Here is a 23502-nt window from a genome sequence, read left to right on the forward strand (position 1 = left end):
ACTTTTCAAGTACATTTTTTTTTTATCTATTTCTCCCATCCCACCCTACCCCCCCCGCCCGGTCTCCCCGCTACCTCCCATTCCCCCCCCCCCCAGTGCTCATTTCTGTGTCTTTCATACTTGGAGGAAAGCAAATTCTAAGAGGGAAATTCATAGCATTACAGACTTATCTCAACAAATAAGAAAAAGCTCAAATAAAAAATTTTACTTTACACTAAAAGGAACTAGAAAAGGAAAAATAAAGCACAAAGTGAATAGAAGGAAGGAAATAATAAACAACCAGGCATGAAGAAATGATAAGAATCTTTAAAAATGATACAAAACATCAATGAATCCAAGAGCTGGTTCTTTGAAAAAATAAACAAGATTGACAAACCTTTAACCAGACTCATCAAGAAAAACAGAGAGGGAACCCAAATAAATAAAATCAGAAATGAAAGAGGGGGACTAAAAACTAACACCAAAAAAATTCAGAGCAGTGTAAGAAAATATTATGAACAACTATATGACAACAAATTGGACAACCTGAATTGGATAAATCGTAGAAATATAGAATCTCCCAAAACTAAATAAGAATCAGAGAATATGAATAAAACAGATTATACCTAGTGAAATTGAAGTTAACCAGAGAAAGGAAGATACCACATGATTTCACTCCTGTTTGGAATCCAATGAACAAACTGAACTAACAAGCAAAATAGAGACAGACTCATAGGTAGAGAACAGGATGACAGCTTAGAGGGGGAAAGTAGGGTATGGAGGGATTGAGGAAAAAGACCTCATGGACATGGGCAACAGTGTGGTGACTGTGGGGGGAAGGGAGTGTATGGAGGATAAATACTGTTGGGAAAATATAATTAAAAATGACACAAATTAATCCTGTCTGAATAACTTTATGCTATCATGCTTAATTACTAATTTAATTATTTTGGTATTTAATTACAAAACAGTTCAAAAACACATTTGCCAAACCCATGAACCATGAAAGGTCCAGGAGGAACAGCAAAGGGGCAATGGAGAGAAAGGGGCAAAGGAGGGGCAATGTGCTTGCCTGGCACAATGCAGGCTTGCTTCTCCTAGGATCCTAGGTTTTAGCTTGTTGCACAGAGAGGATCCACTGTGTGATTGAACCAAAGAACCCTGGACAAATTCAGACTGGGGACTTGTCCTGCTGAGACTCAGAGAGAATCTGGGTCCCAAGGGAAAATGTGAGACCATGACAGGTAGAGTTGGCCCTACATCAAGGAGGCAAATCATGGAAACATCTTCTCTCACCCAATTTTCTTGATTTTTCCAATTTATCTTAATTCAATGTATATGAAAGAAAAAGAGTTTTGAGATACACACATAGGCATGATAAAACTTTTAGACACAATTGACTTATATGTGGGGAAAAAAGAACAATGGCTAATGTAGTATTTCCTGTGACTCGTTTTCATTTGGATATTTAATGTCTGAAATGTTTTTTCTTTAGTCCATAAATTTGAGCTGTGATCTATAAGCACTACCATCAGGAGAAACTGGATATAGCCCAATTTTTAAGGTTTAAGTTAAGAAAAATGTGTGTCTTTATTAACATATGATAAGTGGTTTTCTCTTCAGGAAATTTTCTAATCATCCAGATCTCATAATTGCCAGCCTTCTGGGAATGATTTTGTTGAGGCAGAAGGGCAACCAGGAGGATGTGAAGCAAAGGGGCTCACTGACAGCACATGTTGTGTTATCACAGCTATTCCCACCTTGGCTGCCAAGTATTGAAACTAAATAATTTGGTGATATCTAAAGCAGATGGACACATCTAACACCCACATGGCATGTGACCACCCTGACTAAAAAAATAAAGTATGGGTGAAGCAGAGCTGGCATAGTAGCGTTACTTATAGTAGCTGATTTTATGGGCTTGGAATCTATGTGATAGACAACATCTCATGTTAGGTGGAACTAGGAGGATCTGCACCATGAAAGCTGGCAGGGCCAGGGAGAAATATGTGGTTCAAAGGAGTAATCACTGCAGGCCGCATCCAAGAGAGGGCCTGCTTCTCACAACCACCACAACATGGCTGACTCAGAACAAGAAACAGATCTAGAATCAGGATCTCCATTCTAGATCCCGCCTTGGAAAGACACAAGGGGAGGCTAGCCCCCAATGATGGCATCAGAGGATGACCACTATCGGAAGAGGAACCTGGCATACAAACTCTATTCTGAATCCAAGCATTTTAACAGAGTTGAAACTTAACTATTAGTTTCTACTAGAAATACCTATTAACTCTCCTCACAAAAAATTGGGAAAGCAATTTCTGAAAGAAAATATTCAAACAGCATAAAATATATCAAAAGCTGTTCCACTTGATTAATCATAATGAAAATGAAAATTATAACCGCAGTGAAGTACCAGGAAACACCCAGAAAGGCAAATAAAACAACAGTACTGAAATTTTTCATTCTTTCACACTAATAAAATTATGCACAATAGTTTTCTCACTTCATTTTGGTTGTTGAACTACCAGTTCAGACACTTGATAGGGGTTGCAGGTAGAGTTATGGTGTTTGGAGTTTAACAACCCACGCATTTTCTGCTGTTAAAGAGTTCTCAAACAAGACAGTGTAAGGATAATAGCCAAGCAGAATTTTTTGTAAATAGCTAGATGAGAAACATATTACTGGTCTTACTGATATCTAGGCAAATTTTTCTCCTTCTCTACAAAGGAGAAACGTAATGTTTGGTGTTGGTCTTTCCCCCACTATGAATCTAGAATTGCTAGGCTTGTAAAGTAATCTGCATCCCTACCCAGCTGCTTACATTGACAAGGGTGGACAACTTTTCCCAACAGTCTAGCTCCTTCAACTTATTACCACAGAAAAACAGCAAGTGCCACAGTAACAATACATTTACGTGAGAACTCATTATTCACACATAGTGACTCCAGCCACTAGCAAAATGGGACCCAATTTATATATCAGGAGCCAACCCATTTCTTGGGGAAAAGCCAGTGAGTGGCTAGACAAAGATGGATTCAGGAGTGAATGTATCATCCCCGCTACAGATCAATGCAGTCATAAAGAATCAGGGGCTTAGAGACAGCTTTGCAAATTTCTTCACACTTTGTTGTCACCATAACTGTTCCAGGAAACATTAGTTTGCTTTCCTATCTTCCCGGAATGCTGATAATACAGAGACAATGACATGCACCTCTTTATTCCCCAGTGACAGAGCAATGTCTAAATACCCAATTATATGAATGACTTGGTTTATTTGCATTCAAGGGTCCCCTGGAACACTTGTCCCTTGCGTTAGTTGCTAAAACCCTTCTGAAATTATACAGCATTGTCCTGTGTTAATAGGTGGGGAGAATTCTCTGTCTGTGACCCCAGGGAGACTCTCATTTTGCCAATGGTCCCACAGCTCAATCCCACTTGACTATAAATCCTTGCTTCTAGAACTGGAACTCGTTTTCTCTCTGCTAGTGAAGACAAAAAAGGCTCCCCTTTCCACACTGATCTGGTAAGAAGGTAGAGAAGGTGTTCATTGTTTTATCCTTGTGTTTTGATGTTACCTACTCACAAATATTCATGTGAGCTGGTTAGAAAGGTCAGGCAATGCTATGGTCACCCCTGTCCTCAGGGATCCCCATAACACACAAACTTCTGAACCCTAGTAGACTACAGTTAACTACTATAATGGTTTTTCTAGGATTGAATGAAAACCTTAGGAACTTGAGATTAAAAAGTAACTGTAATGAAGTTAAAAATAAAATAGTTCATACCATATTATTTCATAACTAATAATTCCCATACCACTATATGGTACCACTATACCATAAAACCTGTAAGTTCCTGAAGCGTAAAAAAATGACCTTGTCCATTTTTATATCTCACCCATGTCTGGCACAGAAAATACAGTCAATAAATAGTATGTATTAAACTAAAAAGTGTATAACTGTAGAAACTTGCATAGAGGGGATGGTAACGTGTATACTTATTACAGGGTATTTAGTCTCAGGAAGTAAACTTTACCCAGAATTTTTTAATGTTTAACTGAAAATATTAATATAATGATCATTAATATTGCTATTATTTGATTTTAAATCTTCCTAGAATTGATTTTAACAATATAAATGTGTCCCTTTAAATATTAGTTTTTAAATTTTAATGGAACAAGATTTTATAGCATTTTAACATTCTGTGTGTATCTAGCATTCTGTGTTAGAATGGGTTGCACTGCCTCTCCTTTTCTCTGCAATATCTACCGAAAACCTCGACCTTATCTTCAAACTAACACCCATCATTTCATGCTCCTGAAACAGCAGTGAATATCACTCTGATGACTCATGCAGGGCAAAAAAATGGGCACTAGTTTAAAAGGAATGCAATTCTGACATATTCTACAGCATAGATGAACCATGAGGATATTATGCTAAAGAAATAAGCTATCACAAAAAAACAAATACTGCATGACTCCAACTATATGAGATATTTAGAATAGTGAAAACCATAGAGAGAGAAAGTAGGATGGTGGTTTTCAGAGACTGCTGGGAATTGGGAAATGGGGAGTTATTGTTTCAATGGCTATAGACTTTCAGTTTTACGAGATGTAAAGAGTTAAGGGGATTGATTGCAATGGTTGCACAACAACATGAATATATTCAATACCACTGAATTGTGCACTTAAAAATGGTTATGATGGCACATTTTATGTTTGGTGTATTTGACCACAATAAAAAAATTTTAAGTGTCCCTGGCAGATAATGACCTCACATAACCCTCCACTAACCTACCTGTTTCTCCCTGCTCTCTAATGTCAATGGAAATGATGATCATCATCTTCTCTTACTAAATTTATTGGGGTGACATTGGTTAATAAGATAATATACGTTCTGAGTGTTCATTTCTATGATAAATGATCTGCATATTGCATTTGTTATCTATCTGGGGGCTACTTACTGTCATGCTCTAAATTAAACATCTGCTACTTCCTTAAATAATTTTCTTTTTCAAAATGATTTTATTGATTATGCTATTACAGTTGTTCCATTCCACTCCCCTTTATTCCTCTCCATTCTGCACACCCACTCTCACCAACATTTCCCCTTTAGTTCATGTTCATGAGTCATAAGTTCTTTAGCTTCTACATTTCCCATACTATTCTTACCCTCCCCTGTCTATTTTCTACCTACCATCTATTCTACTTACTCTCTGTACCTTTTTTCCTTCTCTCCTCCTCCCACTCCCCTGTTGCTAATCCCCATGTGACCTCCATTTATATGGTTCTGTTCCTGTTCTAGGTGTTTGCTTAGTTTGCTTTTCTTTTAGGTGGGGTTGTTAATAACTATGAGTTTGCTGTCTTTTAACAGTTCATATTTTTTTAAGATTTTATTTATTTATCTTTAGAGGGGAAGGGAACAAGAGAGAGAGAGAAACATCAATGTATGGTTGCCTTTCATGCATCCCCTGCTGGGAACTGGCCTGCAGGGAACTGGCTTGCAACGTAGGCATGTGCCCTGACTGGGAATCCAACCACGATTGTCTGGTTCGCAGGCCCTTGCTCAATCCACTGAGCTACACCAGCCAGGGATACAGTTCATATTTTTTATTTTTTCTTAGATAAGTCCCTTTAACAGTTCAAATAATAAGGGCTTGGTGATGATGAACTCCTTCAACTTGACCTTATCTGAAAAGCGTTTTATCTGCCCTTCCATTCTAAATGAAAGCTTTGCTGGGTAGAGCAATCTTGGATGTAGGTCCTTGCCTTTCACGACTTGGAATACTTCTTTCCAGCCCCTTCTTGCCTGTAAGGTCTCTTTTGAGAAATCTGCTGACAGTCTGATGGGAACTCCTTTGTAGGGGGCTGTCCCCTTATCTCTTGCTGCTTCTAGAATTCTCTCTTTCATTTTAATCTTAGGTAATGTAATTATGATGTGCCTTGGTGTGTTCCTTCTTGGGTCCAACTTCTTTGGGACTCTCTGAGCTTCCTGAACTTCCTGGAAGTCTTTTGCCTTTGCCAGATTGGGGAAGTTCTCCTTCATTATTTGTTCAAAGAAGTTTTCCACTTGTTGCTCTTCCTTTTCCCCTTCTGGTCCACTTCATAATTCAGATGTTGGAACATTTAAAGATGTTCCTGAGCCTCTCCTCACTTTTCTGAATTCTTGTTTCTTCATTCCTTTCTGTTTGGTTGTTTATTTCCTCCTTCTGGTCCACTCCATTGATTTGTGTCCTAGTTTCCTTCCCATCACTATTGGTTCCCTGTGCATTTTGCTTCATTTCACTTAGTGAAGCCTTCATTTTTTCATCTGATTTGTGACCAAGATTAACCAGTTCTGTGAGCATCCTGATCTCCAGTGCTTTGAAGTGTGCATCTAATAGGTTAACTATCTCTTGGTTGCTTAGATGTATTGGCTCTGGCGCTTTGATATGTTCTTCTGTTTGAGCTGGGTTGTTTTTTTTTTTTTTTTGGTCTGGTCATGCTTGTTACCTAGTGAGGGGCAGAGCCTTAGGTGTTCACCAAGGCAAGCCAACCCAGTTTGTTGGGTTGTGACACTATAAGTGTGCTCACTACACTCTCTCTTGGATTTTAGTTTCTTCTGCCACTTCCCACAAGCGAATTGCGCCTTCCTGGTGTTGGTTGCTAGGTGGGTGGGCTTGTGTACATTCTAGTACCCTGTGGGTCTCTCCAACGAACTCTCCAATGTGGCTGGGAGTCTCTCCCAGCACCTCAACCCCCACAAGTGTTTTTAATCAGTACTTTTAGGCTTTATTTTCTGACACTAGAGCTCTGGTTTGCACAGTCTGTTTTGTTCCCCAGTTTTGCCTGGTTTATCTGCATGTAAGAGTGTGACCCCAGTCAGCCAGCCACCTGGCACACATCCCTGGGTCTGCTCATTGCATCCCTACACCCAGGGTCTGCCAACCACCTCCTGCATGCCTGGGTCACGAGCCACCACTTTTTCATGCCACAACCCCTCTCCACCAGCCGCTGACTCAGCACTTCTTACTGGTCTGTATGAATGGTTATTGGACTTCCATACAGTTCAATTTTCTGTCAGTTCTGGTTGGTTTTTTGTTTCTAAATGTTTTGTTGTCCTTAACTTTGGTTATTGGGGAGGTACAGTGTGTCTACCTACACCTCCATTTTGGCCTGAAGTCCCAGGAGTTTTCTATATCAATGAATCCTTATTATTGTATATTTCCAAACTCTCATTATTTACTGTACTTTTAACCTGAGGATATAAATGCAGAAACTTATCTAAGTCTTTAAAATCTTGCAAGAATTCTCCATCCACCTTAGAGTCTTTTTTAGTCATGGCCTTTCTCCTTGCCTTCACTGACAAGTTTCTAGAGATAGAAACACTGTGCCTTCACTATTTGTTTTTCCATTTATTCTTCATGCTACTGTAGTAGGTTCTCAGCTTCATTGTGCACCTTAATTGCTTTTCTTCAAGGTCATTAATGCAGCTATTACTTGGCCTCTCATTTAAAATTTTAATCTTTAGTACACTTGACTGCATAAGCAATTCCTCATTATTGTTCCTGTAACACTGAGTCACAACCATGCTTTCTTGAGTTGACAGTTCTTGTAAAATGTCTAGACTCCTCAGGACTGTTTCTTCATTGGTTTTAACTTGTAAGTCCATCTTCTGAGGTTGTTCACCCACACTGTTAGGTTAAAATGATTCACAACTTCCAAATATCTAAGGAGCAAAAATCTGAGTTTTTTTGTCTCGAGCAAAAATCTGGAGATTTTTTCCTAGACATTGACACCAACATGGGCACTGCAGACCTAAGGTTATTTTTACGTGAATTTCCATTAGTCATTTCATACATAATATTTAAAGGTAAATGTAATTACATTTAACAAAGTCCTTATTCATAGAATCTTATAACCTAATGAAGCTTTATTATGTTAATATACAAAACAATTATCAACATGTTTAAACTTATACAGACATACTTTCCTTGAAGATTTAAAATGTTTATGTATATAGCTAAATATACCTGATATGAATGCACATGAATGTCAAAGTTCCATTTAGAGTTTTCTCAATTAAAGAAAGTTATTTACGAACTTAGACACCTTTCCTAACCCCCCAAAAATTTACCAATTCTGTGTAACCAGGTAATTTCTTATTTCCATAGGATGAGAGCATTTTAAGAACAAATGCTACAAATCTACAAAACATGGAGATCTTCAGTAACTTGACATCTACATTTCCAACTTTCTTGTTGACCAGCATTCCTGGCCTGGAGTCTGCCAATGCCTGGATCTCCATTCCCTTCTGCTGTCTTTATGCCATCTCCCTCTGTGGGAACAGCATGATCCTGTTTGTCATCATTACCCACCAGAGTCTCCATGAGCCCATGTTCTATTTCCTCTCCATGCTGTCAGCTACTGACTTGGGCTTGACTGTGTCTACAATGTCAACGACATTAGCTATCCTTTGGTTTAATGCAAGAGAAATCAGTCTAGATGGCTGCATTATCCAAATGTTTTTTCTTCATGGATTTACTGTCATGGAATCTGGGGTGCTAGTGGCTATGGCCTTTGACCGCTATGTGGCAATCTGTGACCCTCTAAGGTACACTACTATTCTCACTAATCTCAGGATTATTCAGATGGGCACCTTAATGATTATACGTACTGTAGTATTAATAGTGCCACTACTCTTGCTCCTTAAGCCCCTGTATTTCTGTAGAGCAAATGTCCTTTCCCATTCTTACTGTTACCATCCAGATGTGATTAAACAAGCATGTTCAGATACTCGGGCTAACAGCATCTTTGGTTTAATTGATCTCATCCTGACCACAGGTGTGGATACACCTTGCATTGTCCTTTCTTATATCTTGATCATTCGCTCTGTGCTCAGTATGGCCTCCCCCAAAGAACGACACAAGGTCTTCAGTACTTGTATGTCCCACATTGGAGCAGTTGCTATTTTCTACATCCCCATGATGAGCTTGTCCTTGGTGCATCGCTATGGCCGATCAGCCCCCAAAGTGGTCCATTCAATGATGGCCAATATATACCTGCTTTTGCCCCCTGTGCTCAACCCCATCATCTATAGTGTAAAAACAAAACAGATTCGCAAGGCTATCCTCAGTCTTCTCCTTACAGGTAAACAGAGGTGATTAATTTTGAGAAAAACCTGACAAAACTTACTTTCACTCTAGAAAGGCAACCCTGGTAGTTGACTGCCTATTAGATAATATATCTGATTTTGCTCATCTGTTCAACAAACATTTGGTAAGCATTTCTGTGTTTTCAATTATGAAATATATGTATAATATACCTCAAGAACTTTGTAGTCCAACAAGAATAGAAACAAAAATGTAATAATGAAATAATAAAAATCATATTCATAGTAATTAACAGTTAGTATTATTCGCTTTATGATAGGTATCCTACTGTTTCTGAGATATGTTCAATTTATTCTTCAAAACAACTCAGTGGAACTATTCATTGTCTTAGACTTGAAGATACTAAAGTCTAGAGACATATTTATTCATCAATGGCCAGATATCTAACCAAGTAGGGTTCATTTGAACCCAGGCTTTCTGCATCTTAGACAGTATACTCTTTACTAATGTATTGCATACTCTGCCAAAAGCACCTAGAAAATACACTGTGTAGTCAAAAGTAAAGACCAGGTTCTTAGTTCTGTACATCATGGTTTTAAATAGTCATAATGACTTCCTTAGAGTAGACTTTTGTTTGTTTTCTTAATTATTAACATTACAAAAAGTAGGTATAGATATGTCAAAAAGTAAACCATAGATCACTACCTAGTACTTGATAGTCAATAGTTAAGAATACAAGGATTAGGGATATTTGGTAATTCACAACAGGAAATGGGGACTCTGGAGGGCTGAAAAGTATCATGTAGTAATAGAATGTAAGGAAGTCAGGGGTAGAGACCGTTTTCTGCACAATGGCCTTTTAGGAATCTAATAAAGCTTATTAACCCTTCTTCACAGAAAAATCACATATAAACACATTCATTTATTTTCCATAAATATCAGAGATGCCATGAAGGGCCTGCATGGCTCTCTTAACCAATCAAAGTACCAAAGGAAAGAATTCATGGTGTTCAGCCAATAAACAGTTATACATAGCTAGACATAAGCCATTAGGCTCCTGGAAAGAGACTCATAGTAACTACATCAATTTGAGAAGCAGGCAGAAACTTAAAACTCAGCCAAGTAAAATGGTAGAAAAACTGAGAGAAAAATAGAAAGAGAAACTCAATGGAAGTCACATCAATTTTTTTGCAGTTGGAAAAGTAATCAATAAAAAGGATGCCTCATATATCCCCCCAAACACTGGGGCAGCAGAATGGTGGTGCTCACTTCAGCTTGCAAGAATCCACGGTGTGTATTTTCATCTGAACTCTGAGTTCAGTGATGTCATATTGACAGCTGAAATTGTCATTATACATACCGTGAGAACTGGTAAACACTACACAGGAAGAGTACATTTGTGTTCTGTTGTTGTTGTTGTTGTTTGCTTTCAGAGATACAGTTTACCAGCACACCAGTGGCTGGGACTCTATCTTACGTTCGGCCTTATGAAAAGCAATAGAAAAATGAAAGTAAAAATGTATTCCTTGCACTCAAGAAGCTTAAAGGCAAATGTGTGAAGTAGTGACATACACAAATGATAAAATAATGCACTAAACTTTGTGATAGTTTATAATACAAAATCATACCCCTGTTTGCATAACTCTCTGAGTTGATGTGATTCCTGAGGGAAATGCAGAGTAATACACCTGGAAGTAAGTCCATGGAAGGATGTAAGAAATACTGGGTCATCATTTTATTTTGTAGACATGTTACTTTGTATAATTCTTTCTTGCTTGCTTTTTCAATTTTGTTGTTGTTGTTCAGTTACAGTTGCTCCCATTTTTTCCCCTTTGCTCTCTGCTGTCCTGTCCACTCCCCCTCTCCCACAGGAGTAAAGTAGTGCTTGGCTTAATACGTAGAACAGGCTTGAGGTAAAATTAATTAGAATTCTAATAAATCTCAGTAGCCCAAGAAAGCACCATTAGAAGGATTCTAATAGGAGAGTCTTAAGGATCTGACTAGCTCATTCCATAGGTCACAGGTAGAAATAAAGGACAGTGACATGAAAGAAAGAAATAGCTGTGTGCATGTGAGACGTACCACTGTGTGCATTATATTTTTCCCCTACTCTATGGGATTCCTGATTCTGTCATTATGGACATCTGTCATATTCCATGGCTGTTCTCTTTGTTTGGTCCATCTAGTATATTGCCATCTGATCGATATATGGGAAAAAATGAATTAAAATATTTCCTTTAGAAGGCTGGACCTAACAAAATCTCCCAGCCTTGAAGTAAATTACTTTCTCATTTTCTTCATTACTCAGGTTTGCACCCAAGGCTTGTATTCTCACCATTCCTCTCATACATCCACTATCTTCAAGGTGAATCATGCTGTTTTCCACTCTGAGATACCACATGCCTTCCCCTTTTGCTTTTAGTCTGCACTGTATTCATAGTTCCACTCCTTTTATGAATCGTTCTTTTACCAATAGAATAAAGCCTCTGAAGAAAAATGAGCATGGGGGATAAGTAAATTATATAAGGCCAGAAGACCCACCTAAAGGGATGTTCCATGAGAGGCCCACATCATTCACCAAGGCCATTAGGAATGAGCTCTACAAACCATAGTGAGCATCACTAAGAAGCTGAGAAGCTGCTCTTATCTGCTGACCAGGCAAGACAGTAGGAGATGCAGTCAGAGAGCCAGGCTCATGAAAATTCATGCATAAGAGGAAGTCTTGACATAGTAGAAGTCAAATAGTGGTGGTTAATTACTAAAATCATAAGAACCAACAAGGTCCAAAGGGCAAGGTCCAAAGGGCTTAGTGTGCAAGTAGGTTTGCATGTGTCGAATAGAGCATGACATCCCTGGGGCAAAATAGACAAGCAGCGAACAAGGGGCTATGTAACATTTGCTCCAAGAAGAAAACAAAAATGGACAAGAAGGAAGGTGAACCAATTGTCATACATTTGATGTAAACTTCGCCTTGAATTAAGTAGAGGAAGCAAAAAATGGTTTTGATGGAAACTCACCATCCCACTCTACAATGCAATTCTTCACAGGTTAGCAAAGGCCACTGGGGTATCCTCAAGTCAGAGTCACCTGTCAGAGGAGCCCTGTGCCCTCCTGAAATGCGCCTGCCTTACTTTTCCTGCAGCACTCAGTCATTGTCGGGAGCTCACGGGAAATGTGGCCTCCTTGTAATGATGGGCTTATGAGCTCAGCAGCTAGCACTGTCTTCCTTCATAGCCTATGGTGTGAAGATCACATTTTAATAAGGAGCACATCTCAAAAGACAGAAAAATTCTTAGGGCAATACAAGGAGAAGCCAAACAACTGATCCTTCAGACAGAGAAGCCAGAGTGGCCAGGCTGTGTGGCGAAGTTTGAGTATGTCATTTCCTCCTCTTGTGGTCCCTTGAATTGTCGGCTGCTCAGGAAATAAAGTATCAGGGTGAGGGCCATATTGGGATTTCTTTTGCAGCCTTTTCTTTTTACTCAGAAATTATTTTGAAATATAATGTTAGAAATGCTCATGAGAGAGCATCTGATTGGCCTGGCTTGTGTCAGGTGGCTAAGCCTCTAGCACTGACCAATCAGGTTCAGGGGTGCAGGCCTGGTGTACTAAGCCCCCTTTTCAGTGCGGGGCTTATGTTTAACCACTATGCTGTATACCTGAAACTGATATAATACTGAACGTCAACTGTAACTGAAAAATTAAAACAATGTTTTCAAAGAAAAAAAGTAGAAATATGTTTTGTCACAGAACTACCCAACACCAGTCTAATAGACACTGTATATTCACCAACAGAGTGCATTAAGAACTTTTGATTTGTGACAAAGGTCTTTCAGGCAATGGTCACCATCCCAGGGATTAAATAATTGACCAAACAGAGGAATATCTTCAACTTTAAGTTTCTCTTTTGGCGCAACTGCTCAAGCCAAGTGTACCACGGATTACAAAGTCACTGATTACATAAGTAACAGAATAGTTCTATAAAATTATGAAGTGTTTTCCATAATGGTTCCTGTTTTCCCCACAACCTCTCCAACATTTGCGGTTTGTTGCTTTGTTTATGATAGCCATCCTGACCGGTATAAAGTGGTATCTCATTGTGGTTTTAATTTGCATCTCTCTGATGGCTAGTGATATTGAGCATCTTTTCATGTGTCTCTGGATCCTCTGTATGTCCTCCTAGGAGAAGTATTTGTTCAAGTCCTTTTCCCATTTTTTAATTGGTTAAGTTGTGTTCTTAGAGTGCAGTCGTGTGAGTTCTTTGTACATTTTGGAGATTAAACCTTTGTCTGAGGTATCATTGACAAATATGTTTTCCCATACAGTTGGTTGTCTTGTTAATTTAATACAGTATGGAATTTTCTCAGAAAACTAAAAATGGACCTGCCTTTTGACCCAGCAATTACACTGCCAGGATTATATCCTAAGAACCCTAAAACACCAATCTCAAATAACCTATGCACCACAATGTTCATAGCAGCACAATTTACAATAGCCAAGAGTTGGAAGCAACCTAGGTGCCCATCAGTAAGTGAATGGATCAAAAAATTTTGGTACATATACACAATGGAATTTTATGCAACAGAAAGAAAGAAGGAGCTACTACCCTTTGCAACAACATGGATGGAACTGGAAAGCATTATGCTGAGTGAAATAGGCCAGGTATTGAAAGACAAATACCATATGATCTCACCTTTAATAGGAAGCCAAACAATAAAACAAACAATCAAGCAAAATAAAAACAAAGACACTGAAAAAGAAAACAGGGGACAGCAACCAGAGGGGACAGGGGAGGGAATTTAAGGGGGGATTTACAGGACCAAGTATAAAGGACACAGGGACAATAACTAAGGGGGGTGGAAATGGGAGAGAGGTGGGGAGCACGGGGCAGAGATAGGAGAAATAGACAGAAAACTGTACTTGAAAAATAATTAAATAAAATTTTAAATAATAATAATAATAATTTAAAAAGAAAACTGGACATCTTACATGAAATTAATAAATAAATAAAATTATGAAGTGTAAACACATACATTAATATATCATATCTCTCCTGCAGGCTTGCAGAAGCAGAGTAATATAATTTTGAAGCAAAGATTAGAAAGTAATAAGGATAAAAAACTTTATAAGGCATAGAAATTATGACATATGCCTCATGGATAATTCAAATTCTTCTTAAAATTTTCCTGTTCATTATATTAAGTAATTACTTATTCTGACAATCACTGTTTCATCAATTTAATTTACTGCTAATACTTTGCTACTAAGAACAAATAGTGCTATGTATCATTTAAATTTTTTAATGAATAATTCCCAATCTGAGGTAATTTATGACAATTAAAAAATATGCAAAAACAATTACGTGATGTCTATACTCATTTAAATATATGTTTCTACCCTGCCTGGTGCATCTCAGAAGATTGTATGCTAGCCTGTGAACCAAAGGGTTACAGGTCTGATTCCCAGTCAGGACACATGCCTGAGTTGCAGGCCAGGTCCCCAGTTGGGGGCATGTGAGAAGCAACCAAACATTGACGTTTTTCTCCCTCTCTTTTCCCTCCCCTTTCTTCTCTCTAAAAATAAATAAATAAATGTTTTCAATATGCATAAATATGTTTCTCTACTTATTGCCCTACAATGTGTTAGACAGAAGTCTATTATTCAAAACTAATTTTATAAATTTATACATTTATATTTCATTATTTATTCATTCAATTAATTCAGTGATTATTTATCAACTACTATGTGTAAAAATAAATAAAACATGCTCTTGGAGAACATGTACTCTCATGAAATATTTCTAACTGTACCTTTCTACCAAAATAATCTATATACCCCATCAGTACCTGAAAGTCAACAAGTCCAAAATCAAATTTATTTTGTCTTATTTACAAACAATCTAATTGGTCTATTGATGAGTAAAGTTATTTTTTATAATGAAAGCTTTAAAACAATTAAACAATTTTCTTCTTTATTTTCTCCTTCTTTAAAAAAACTTGACCAAGTGCTCCCCTCAGCAACATGCCTTTCTGTTTAAATTTTATGTGATAAAAACTAAAAATTTTCATCTCCCCTGCGATGCCACCTTTTTTTTCAACCTACCAAACCTGATGTATTGATGTCATCTTTGGCCTTTCTTCCTATTTTTAACATCAAAACTGTTACCATATATAATAAATATAACTTCTTTGATGCTGCACTGAATAAAGTTTCACTTAATAAAATTTCTCAGCCAGCCCCTCTCAGGATCCAGACAACAAATGTGGGAGAGGTTGTGGGGAAAAGGGGACCTTAGTTCACTGTTGGTGGGATTGCAGACTGGTACAACCATTATGGAAAACTGTATGGAATTTTCTCAGAAAAATAAAAATTAACCTGCCTTTTGACCCAGCAATTCCACGGCTAGGATTATACTCCAAGAATCCTAAAACATAAATTTCAAAGAACCTATGCACCACAATGTTCATAGCAGCACAATTTACAATAGCCAAGACTTGGAAGCAACCTAGGTGCCCATCAGTAAACGAATGGATCAAAAAACTGTGGTACATATACACAATGGAATTCTATGCAGCAGAGAGAAAGAAGGAGCTACTACCTTTTGCAACAACATGGATGGAACTGGAAAGCATTATGCTGAGTGAAATAGGCCAGGCATTGAAGGACAAATACCATATGATCTCACCTTTGACAGGAAGCTAAAGAATAAAACAAACAAGCAAACAGAATAAAAACAAAGACACTGAAATAGGGAACAAGTGGGCAGCGACCAGAGGGGAGAGGGAAGGGAATTTAAGGGGAAAAAGGGGGAGGGATTTGGAGGAACAAGTATGAAAGACACAGGGATGAGGACTGGGGGGGGGGGGGGGGAGGGATGAGGGAGACCGGGCGGGGGGGGGGGGTGGGATGGGAGAAATAGATTAAAAAAAATGTACTTGAAAAGTAACTAAATAAAATTTAATTAAAAATAAAAAATAAAATAAAATAAAATTTCTCATTTCCAACGTCACAATTCTGTGCCTCAGAATGTCTCTTTGCTTAAACACATTGTAACAGGTGGCCCTAACCCCATTTTCTCCTTATTGCAATTTATCTCCTATGCAAATATCAGGTTAATCTTATAGAATCACAAAATTTCTTAAAATAACCTTCATTGGCTCCTCATGCTGTCCAAATTGTAAACAAATTCCATCAGCCAAGAAAATACAAAATCCTAATCCTGTATACTTTTCCTTAACATTTTAAGAGATTATCTAGCTCATCACTTTATTCTGCAGATAAAGAAACTGATGCACTTAGTTATGATGTCTTCTCTTTGAGCCACAAAGCTGGCAGAGTACTTTTCTGGTTGTATAACACTGGAGTCTTAGAACTCTACTATGCTGCTTCTCCAAACAATGAAAATGCTGAAACTATTTGCTGCCAACATCACTGAGTCTCTTGGCCCTCTTTTTCCACTTACGTAAAAATATACACCAAACTTATCAGTATGAAGACTTATTTACAGCAAACCTGGGAATGCAGACATCTCTTAAAGATCTTGATTTCAATTTTTTTTTAATAAATGCTCACAGGTGAAATCACTGGATCACTTGGTAATTCTATTTTAAAATTTTGTCTGGCCTTTGATAAAGAAATAAATGTCTATAGGCTTAAATTTCTTCGTATCTAAAATAATTAATAGTTTCATTGAGTTGTTTTGAAGAATAAATTGAACATATCTCAGAAACAGTTAATAGGATACCTAATGTAAAATAAACAATCAATAACTGTGAATTACTATGAACATGATTTTTATTATTTCATTATTACATTTTTGTTTCTATTCTTGTTGGACTACAAAGTTCTTGAGGTATATCATACATATATTTCATAATTGAAAACACAGAAATGCTTACCAAATGTTTGTTGAACAGATGAGCCAAATGAGATATATTATCTAATAGGCAGTCAACTACCAGGGTTGCCTTTCTAGAGTGAAAGTAAGTTTCGTCAGGTTTTTCTCAAAATTAATCACCTCTGTTTACCTGTAAGGAGAAGACTGAGGATAGCCTTGCGAATCTGTTTTGTTTTTACACTATAGATGATGGGGTTGAGCACAGGGGGCAAAAGCAGGTATATATTGGCCATCATTGAATGGACCACTTTGGGGGCTGATCGGCCATAGCGATGCACCAAGGACAAGCTCATCATGGGGATGTAGAAAATAGCAACTGCTCCAATGTGGGACATACAAGTACTGAAGACCTTGTGTCGTTCTTTGGGGGAGGCCATACTGAGCACAGAGCGAATGATCAAGATATAAGAAAGGACAATGCAAGGTGTATCCACACCTGTGGTCAGGATGAGATCAATTAAACCACAGATGCTGTTGGCCCGAGTATCTGAACATGCTAGTTTAATCACATCTGGATGGTAACAGTAAGAATGGGAAAGGACATTTGCTCTACAGAAATACAGGGGCTTAAGGAGCAAGAGTAGTGGCACTATTAATACTACAGTACGTATAATCATTAAGGTGCCCATCTGAATAATCCTGAAATTAGTGAGAATAGTAGTGTACCTTAGAGGGTCACAGATTGCCACATAACGGTCAAAGGCCATAGCCACTAGCACCCCAGATTCTATAAATGTTAGTCCATGAAGAAAAAACATTTGGATAATGCAGCCATCTAGACTGATTTCTCTTGCATTAAACCAAAGGATAGCTAATGTCGTTGACATTGTAGACACAGTCAAGCCCAAGTCAGTAGCTGACAGCATGGAGAGGAAATAGAACATGGGCTCATGGAGACTCTGGTGGGTAATGATGACAAACAGGATCATGCTGTTCCCACAGAGGGAGATGGCATAAAGACAGCAGAAGGGAATGGAGATCCAGGCACTGGCAGACTCTAGGCCAGGAATGCTGGTCAACAAGAAAGTTGGAAATGTAGATGTCAAGTTACTGAAGATCTCCATGTTTTGTAGATTTGTAGCATTTGTTCTTAAAATGCTCTCATCCTATAGAAATAAGAAATTACACAGTTACATAAATATGATATAAATTTTCTCTTGGTTAAGAAATTTATCTAAAAATATAGATAAGTACTGTGTCATTGAGAATGCTCTGAATCAAACTCTATTTTATTACATATATATGTTTGTGTTTTATACAAATATGTATGCATGTGTGAATGTGTGTCTGTGTGTGTTTATTCTTAAGTCCAATGTAAATATGCCAATACATTATAAATATTATAAGATAATTATTTTCTATAAAGTTCCATTAAATCACAAGATTAAATTCTCAGAGATATGAATAATACCAATGCATTTATTTTGAATGACTTGCATATGCAACAACTAAAAGAAGTCCACTTAAAGATATCTATGTGTCTACAGGGCTCATGTGGGTATTTATCTGACAACATTTCCACATTTCTGTTGATAATGTACATTTGGAAGTTGTCATTGTATAAATACCATTTTAATCCAACAGTGGATGTGAACAACCTCAGAAATTAGATTTATAAGAGTAAACTGCTGAAGGTGAAATTTTGTAGAAATTATTGGAAATACAATAAAGCAAGATAAATCTAAGCAACCCTGCAGGAACCTTAAAATCAAGAGAGCATGTGTCAGGACAGGGAATTATATGAACAACTTTGCTTAATTGCCTGAGTGGTCAAGTCTTCTAAGATTAAAATTTTCAAATGCTTCTGAGAACACATTAGTGGCCCTAAAAATAGTTGAAGTCAAGCATTGAGAGATGATAACCTGCTACAGTGGCTTTAGGAATGAATAGAAAATAAGTAGATGGGGTATAGTATCTAATATTTTTGAAAACTTATCAGGAAAGGCAAGGAGAAAAATAAGCCATGACCTAAGAAAACTATAATGTGAACTTAAGAGTTTTCTAAGAATGGGAAAACTTAGACAAATGTACATATTTTCAAACTGATGTTAAAGATACATACAATACATAGGAAGAGACTAGAAATACAGAATGTTAGGAAATAATGGATGTAGAAAATTCCTTAAGAAAGTAGTGGGTGATTGGCTATACACCATAATAATAATTAGCTCTCATAAAGATGAGGATCATCATTTCTGCTGACACTAGTAAGTGACAAATGAGTAAGTTGGTGGATGATTATGTAAGGGAAATATCATCCAGTGCTATTTTTTTAAAAAATATTTATTGTGGTCAAATACACCAAACATAGAATTTTCCAGCAACCATTCTGAGGTGTGCAGTTCAGTGATATTAAATACCTTTGCCATGTTGGGCAACCATCACCACCATCCATCTTATGTACATCTTTTCATTTTATAAAAGTGAAACTCTGTGCCTATAAAACAGTATCTTTTTATTTTCCCCCTTCCCAGCCCCTGGCAACAACCACTCCACTTTCTTTCTCTGTGATTCTGACTACTCTAAGTAACTCATATAAATGTAGTCATAAAGTATTTGATCTTTTGTGATGGCTTATTTCACTTATCATAATGTCTTAAAGAGTCATTAAGGTTATAGCATACTTTAGAATTTCTTCATTTTTAACTAGTTCCTATTTTTCCTGTGAATTATTAGGGGAAATTTACTACTGTTCAAGGAGTATGAAGTAGTGATGGACACAGGTTTGAAGATAAAGTACAGGTTTTTAATAGACATTGTAAAGAATAGAAGAGACAGTTGAATCAATACACACAGAAATGTCATAAAGTCTTGTTCAATTAAAAATTTTAAATAATATTTAAAATACATTTACATTATTAAAAGCAATTTTAGGGAGACAAAAATTAAATAATAGTGGTATTATTTATTATAATATTAATAGTGAAAACTTGAAAATTTTTAATATAATATTAAATTGAAAATATTAAAATTTGAAAAATTTTTATTATAATAGTAATAGTGAAAATTGAAAAATTAACATCTTTAAAATACTAGGTAAAGTTAACTACCTGAGAGTAAATTTCCTGTAATAAGTTTACATGTTACCATTCCCTTTATGAAACTTTCTACAGTTCTTACAGTTTCTTTTTAATCCACAGTTCCTAGAGTTTTCATTCAAGTGGAGAAAAAATATTACAATACTCTACTTTAAACTAGTAGTTTTTAGACACCTGCATGTTATATGGATCCCTGAGTATAGGGAGGACCTTGGCAGTACCTGACTTTTCTGTAAGCCCATATGAATATTTGTGAGTAGATAACAAAGCACAACATCAACACAATTAACACCTTTCTCTGCTTCCTCACCATCTTCATATGGAGCCTTTGCTGTCTTCATTACCAGAGTGAGAACAAGCTACAGTTCTGAAGTCATGAACTTTATAATAAAGTGGTATATGAGCTGTGAGGCTATCAATAAAATTTAAATTTCCCTAGAGTCATAAAAAGAGAAAAACTTTTCATGTGTAAATATAGGACAACGCTGTGTAATCTCAGAAGGGTTTCAGCTACTAGCTCAAGTGGCAAGTGGTCCACAGGGACCTTAAATGCCAAGCACATAAACCAAATTATCATATAAGTGAATGTTTAGACATTGCTCTGTCACTGGGGAATAAAGAAGTTCATGTCATTGTCTCTGGATTATCAGTATGATGGGGATACAGGGAAGCAAACAAATGTTCACTGGAATAATTATGGTGACAATGAAGATAAAAGGAATACATATCCCACTCTGCAAAACCCTATTTTTTCCTTACTGCAACGACCCACAGGGAGGATGACATCCACTCTTGAATCCACCCCTATTCAATAACTCATTAACTTTCCCCCAAGAAATGGGTCAGTTTCATATCTATTAAGTGGGTCCCGTTTTGCTAATGGCTGAACTCACCGTCGATGAATCAGTTCTCACAGGCATGTGTTCTTGCTCTCATACTTGCAGTTTTCCTGTGGTATCAAGTTTAATATCCTGGCCTCATTCGGGATTTTATCCAAAAGGTTGGGTGTTTTTCTTGGGTAGTTAAGTAAAAGGCACATTACTTTATAAGCCCAGCAATGCTACATTCATAGAAAAATTCAAGATGCACAGCCAAATATTATGTTTTCCTTTATAGAGAAGCCTCACACTGACAGAGTGCTGTGTTTGCCTGGATATCAATTAAACCAGTAAATTGTTCCTGATTTAGTTATTTTTCCTTTATTTGTATCTAACCTTTCCCCCATATACTTCCTTGTATGAGAACTTAATGGCAGAGTGTTTACTTCTAGTCCTATAAACATACCTGGAACCCTGTCAAATGTGTGCACTGATACTTCAACAACAAGGATAAACTATGAACAAATCATTGTGTAAATATTTACAGGTCAGTGTCAAAGAATGAAAGTTTCAGTGTGATTGCCTTTAAAGAATTAATACTGTAGTATACTCTTAAACTTGCTAAGAAAATAAATATTATGTAGTGTTCTTACCACAAAAAATTGAATAATAATAGTGGGGATAAGAGGAAACTGGGAAACAATGAATGTGATTATGGCCTTGATGGTTTCATGGTTGTACACTTATCCTCAAATTCATCAAGTTGTACACACTATATACACAGTTTTTATGTGTCAATCATACTGCAATGAAGTAGTTTAAAAAAGATTTCTATGCCAGTTTCACTGAATAAGTTTGCTAAACTAATAACCAATATTTATTCCTCCTCTAAAACCTGCTGACTGATGCTAGCAGCCACTGAATTCTCATAGCTCACTGTCCGATTCACAAGTCCTCGATGCCCCCAGTAAATGAATTGTACCCTACTTGCTTCTTCTCAGTCATTATGTCATTATAATAGAAATTGTATGTAGTATATTAGATATGGTTTATGAACAGAAGATAATACGGCATTCCAATCTGCAGACCTACATTAGAAGGCCCTAACTCTACATCAAATGATGATAAATAAATCACATATGTAAGCTTTAGATTCAAAGAAAATGTTCAGTGTAGATTATAATTTTTATGACTTATATATGTAACCAACTTTATTAACTAGTTGACCTAGCCCATCAACCAAATGAAGTTGAATAAAATGACTTCTGTTTTGTTTGTTTATATGATTCTCTTTTCTCTACTGTGAAACAGATCTTCAAGTGTAAGGGATAAATTAAGTAAGTAAACAGTGTTAATTACTGATTTTGTGTAAAACACTTGGTTTATAAATGAGTGAGAGGTAATAAAACATGTTTGTTTTAGCCTGAACAACCAAGAGTAAATAAGATAACTCACCTCAAATTACTTTATAACATTAATCACTATACAAGTGTTAATGTAAACCTTGAGAACCAACTTATTTTTCTTTCCTAAAAGTTACTTCTACTTGACCTTCATGTTGCAATGGAGGGGATCTGGCCAGATTGCTGAGGAGAGGAGAGGGACCCACAGAGCTCTCCGGGGCTGCTGTGGATGAGAATAAGTCTACTAAGACATGATCTGCCTAAGGAAGAGAGGTTGATCAGTTTCTCAGAGGAGAAAGGCCTTAAACCTCTTTCTCAGTAGGCATTTATTGGGTTTAGTTTGCAAAGCAATACAGGGCAGATATGTAGAGCTCAACAACCACTGTCAGGCAATATAATGATCAAGGAATTGATCACTACATTCAAAGAACTATAAGGGCTTATTCTGAGTCAGGGTCAGATACATAGAGTGACTCCAAAAGGCCATAAAACTTTGGGAAGCAAACTCATTTTATGCTTGGACCTTTATCATTTAAATTGAGGGCATTTTTAGCAAAACAGATTTCACAGGATTTTATGCATTCTCTTTCAGACCTGATACCCCCAGGGAACCACCCTTTCCAGCACAGGGCTGCACCTCCCTTCGGCATTGTTTCAGACCTGAATCGGGTGGGGGTTATTACCAGCAGCCAAGAGATTAGGAGATTTCTTACAGATAGAAATCTGTTCCATGCCTGTCTTCACACGAGAAGCAACAGTGGCCCAGGTGACTGGACCTGCACTGAGCAACCCTGCCCAGCCAGGCACGCGCACACTGTGGTGAGCCAACAGCTGGAAGGACTTGGTGTAGGCACTAGGCTGGTGGGCGGCAGCCAGGGGAAAGAGCAGCACGCTGCAAGTAGGACTCCAGCACACACTGCCTGGATAATCAGGCTGCACCCATCTGTCTTCCCCAAAGGACAGTATTTTTGCATGGGTGAAGGACCTCTGGGCATAGCCTAGATCTGGTCTGGTCTGGCAGAGGATGTAGTGTTATTTGTCCTTGGGGGGTTTTAGAGGAAATGGGCATTGAGGCAGAAGCCCATTATTCTTCCAAAATTGTATAGCCTTCAAATAAACGACTCCTTTCTTTTTTCACCAGATCTCTACCTCTGGAATGTATGAGCAACAGGCAACAGAACCCCAAGTGCTGTTTGGTAACAATGTTGTGAAATGTATCTTCTTCTATTAAAAGGAAACCCCTATGGAGCCCCTTGACTTTGTAATTATATTTT

The 23502-nt window shown here is 37.3% G+C and overlaps 2 protein-coding genes across 2 annotated transcripts; one reads left to right on the forward strand and one right to left on the reverse strand.

The window, feature by feature from the left end:
* The first annotated feature begins 8139 nt into the window (after window positions 1-8139).
* On the forward strand, window positions 8140-9123 carry LOC128628260 (olfactory receptor 51F1-like). Its single transcript, XM_053670816.1, has one exon. It carries the CDS (start codon window positions 8176-8178, stop codon window positions 9121-9123), a length of 948 nt encoding a protein of 315 aa, XP_053526791.1. The 5' UTR covers window positions 8140-8175.
* A 7962-nt stretch (window positions 9124-17085) lies between these two features.
* LOC128628259 (olfactory receptor 51F1-like) lies at window positions 17086-20348 on the reverse strand. The gene is made up of 2 exons (XM_053670815.1): window positions 20229-20348; window positions 17086-18075 (listed from the first exon to the last, which is right to left on the reverse strand). Exons 1-2 carry the CDS (start codon window positions 20346-20348, stop codon window positions 17086-17088), a joined length of 1110 nt encoding a protein of 369 aa, XP_053526790.1.
* Between the last annotated feature and the right edge of the window lie 3154 nt (window positions 20349-23502).

This window comes from Artibeus jamaicensis, unplaced genomic scaffold, assembly GCF_021234435.1.
Source record: "Artibeus jamaicensis isolate MK-2021 breed Jamaican fruit bat unplaced genomic scaffold, CSHL_Jam_final contig_64, whole genome shotgun sequence".
Lineage (NCBI taxonomy): Eukaryota > Metazoa > Chordata > Mammalia > Chiroptera > Phyllostomidae > Artibeus > Artibeus jamaicensis.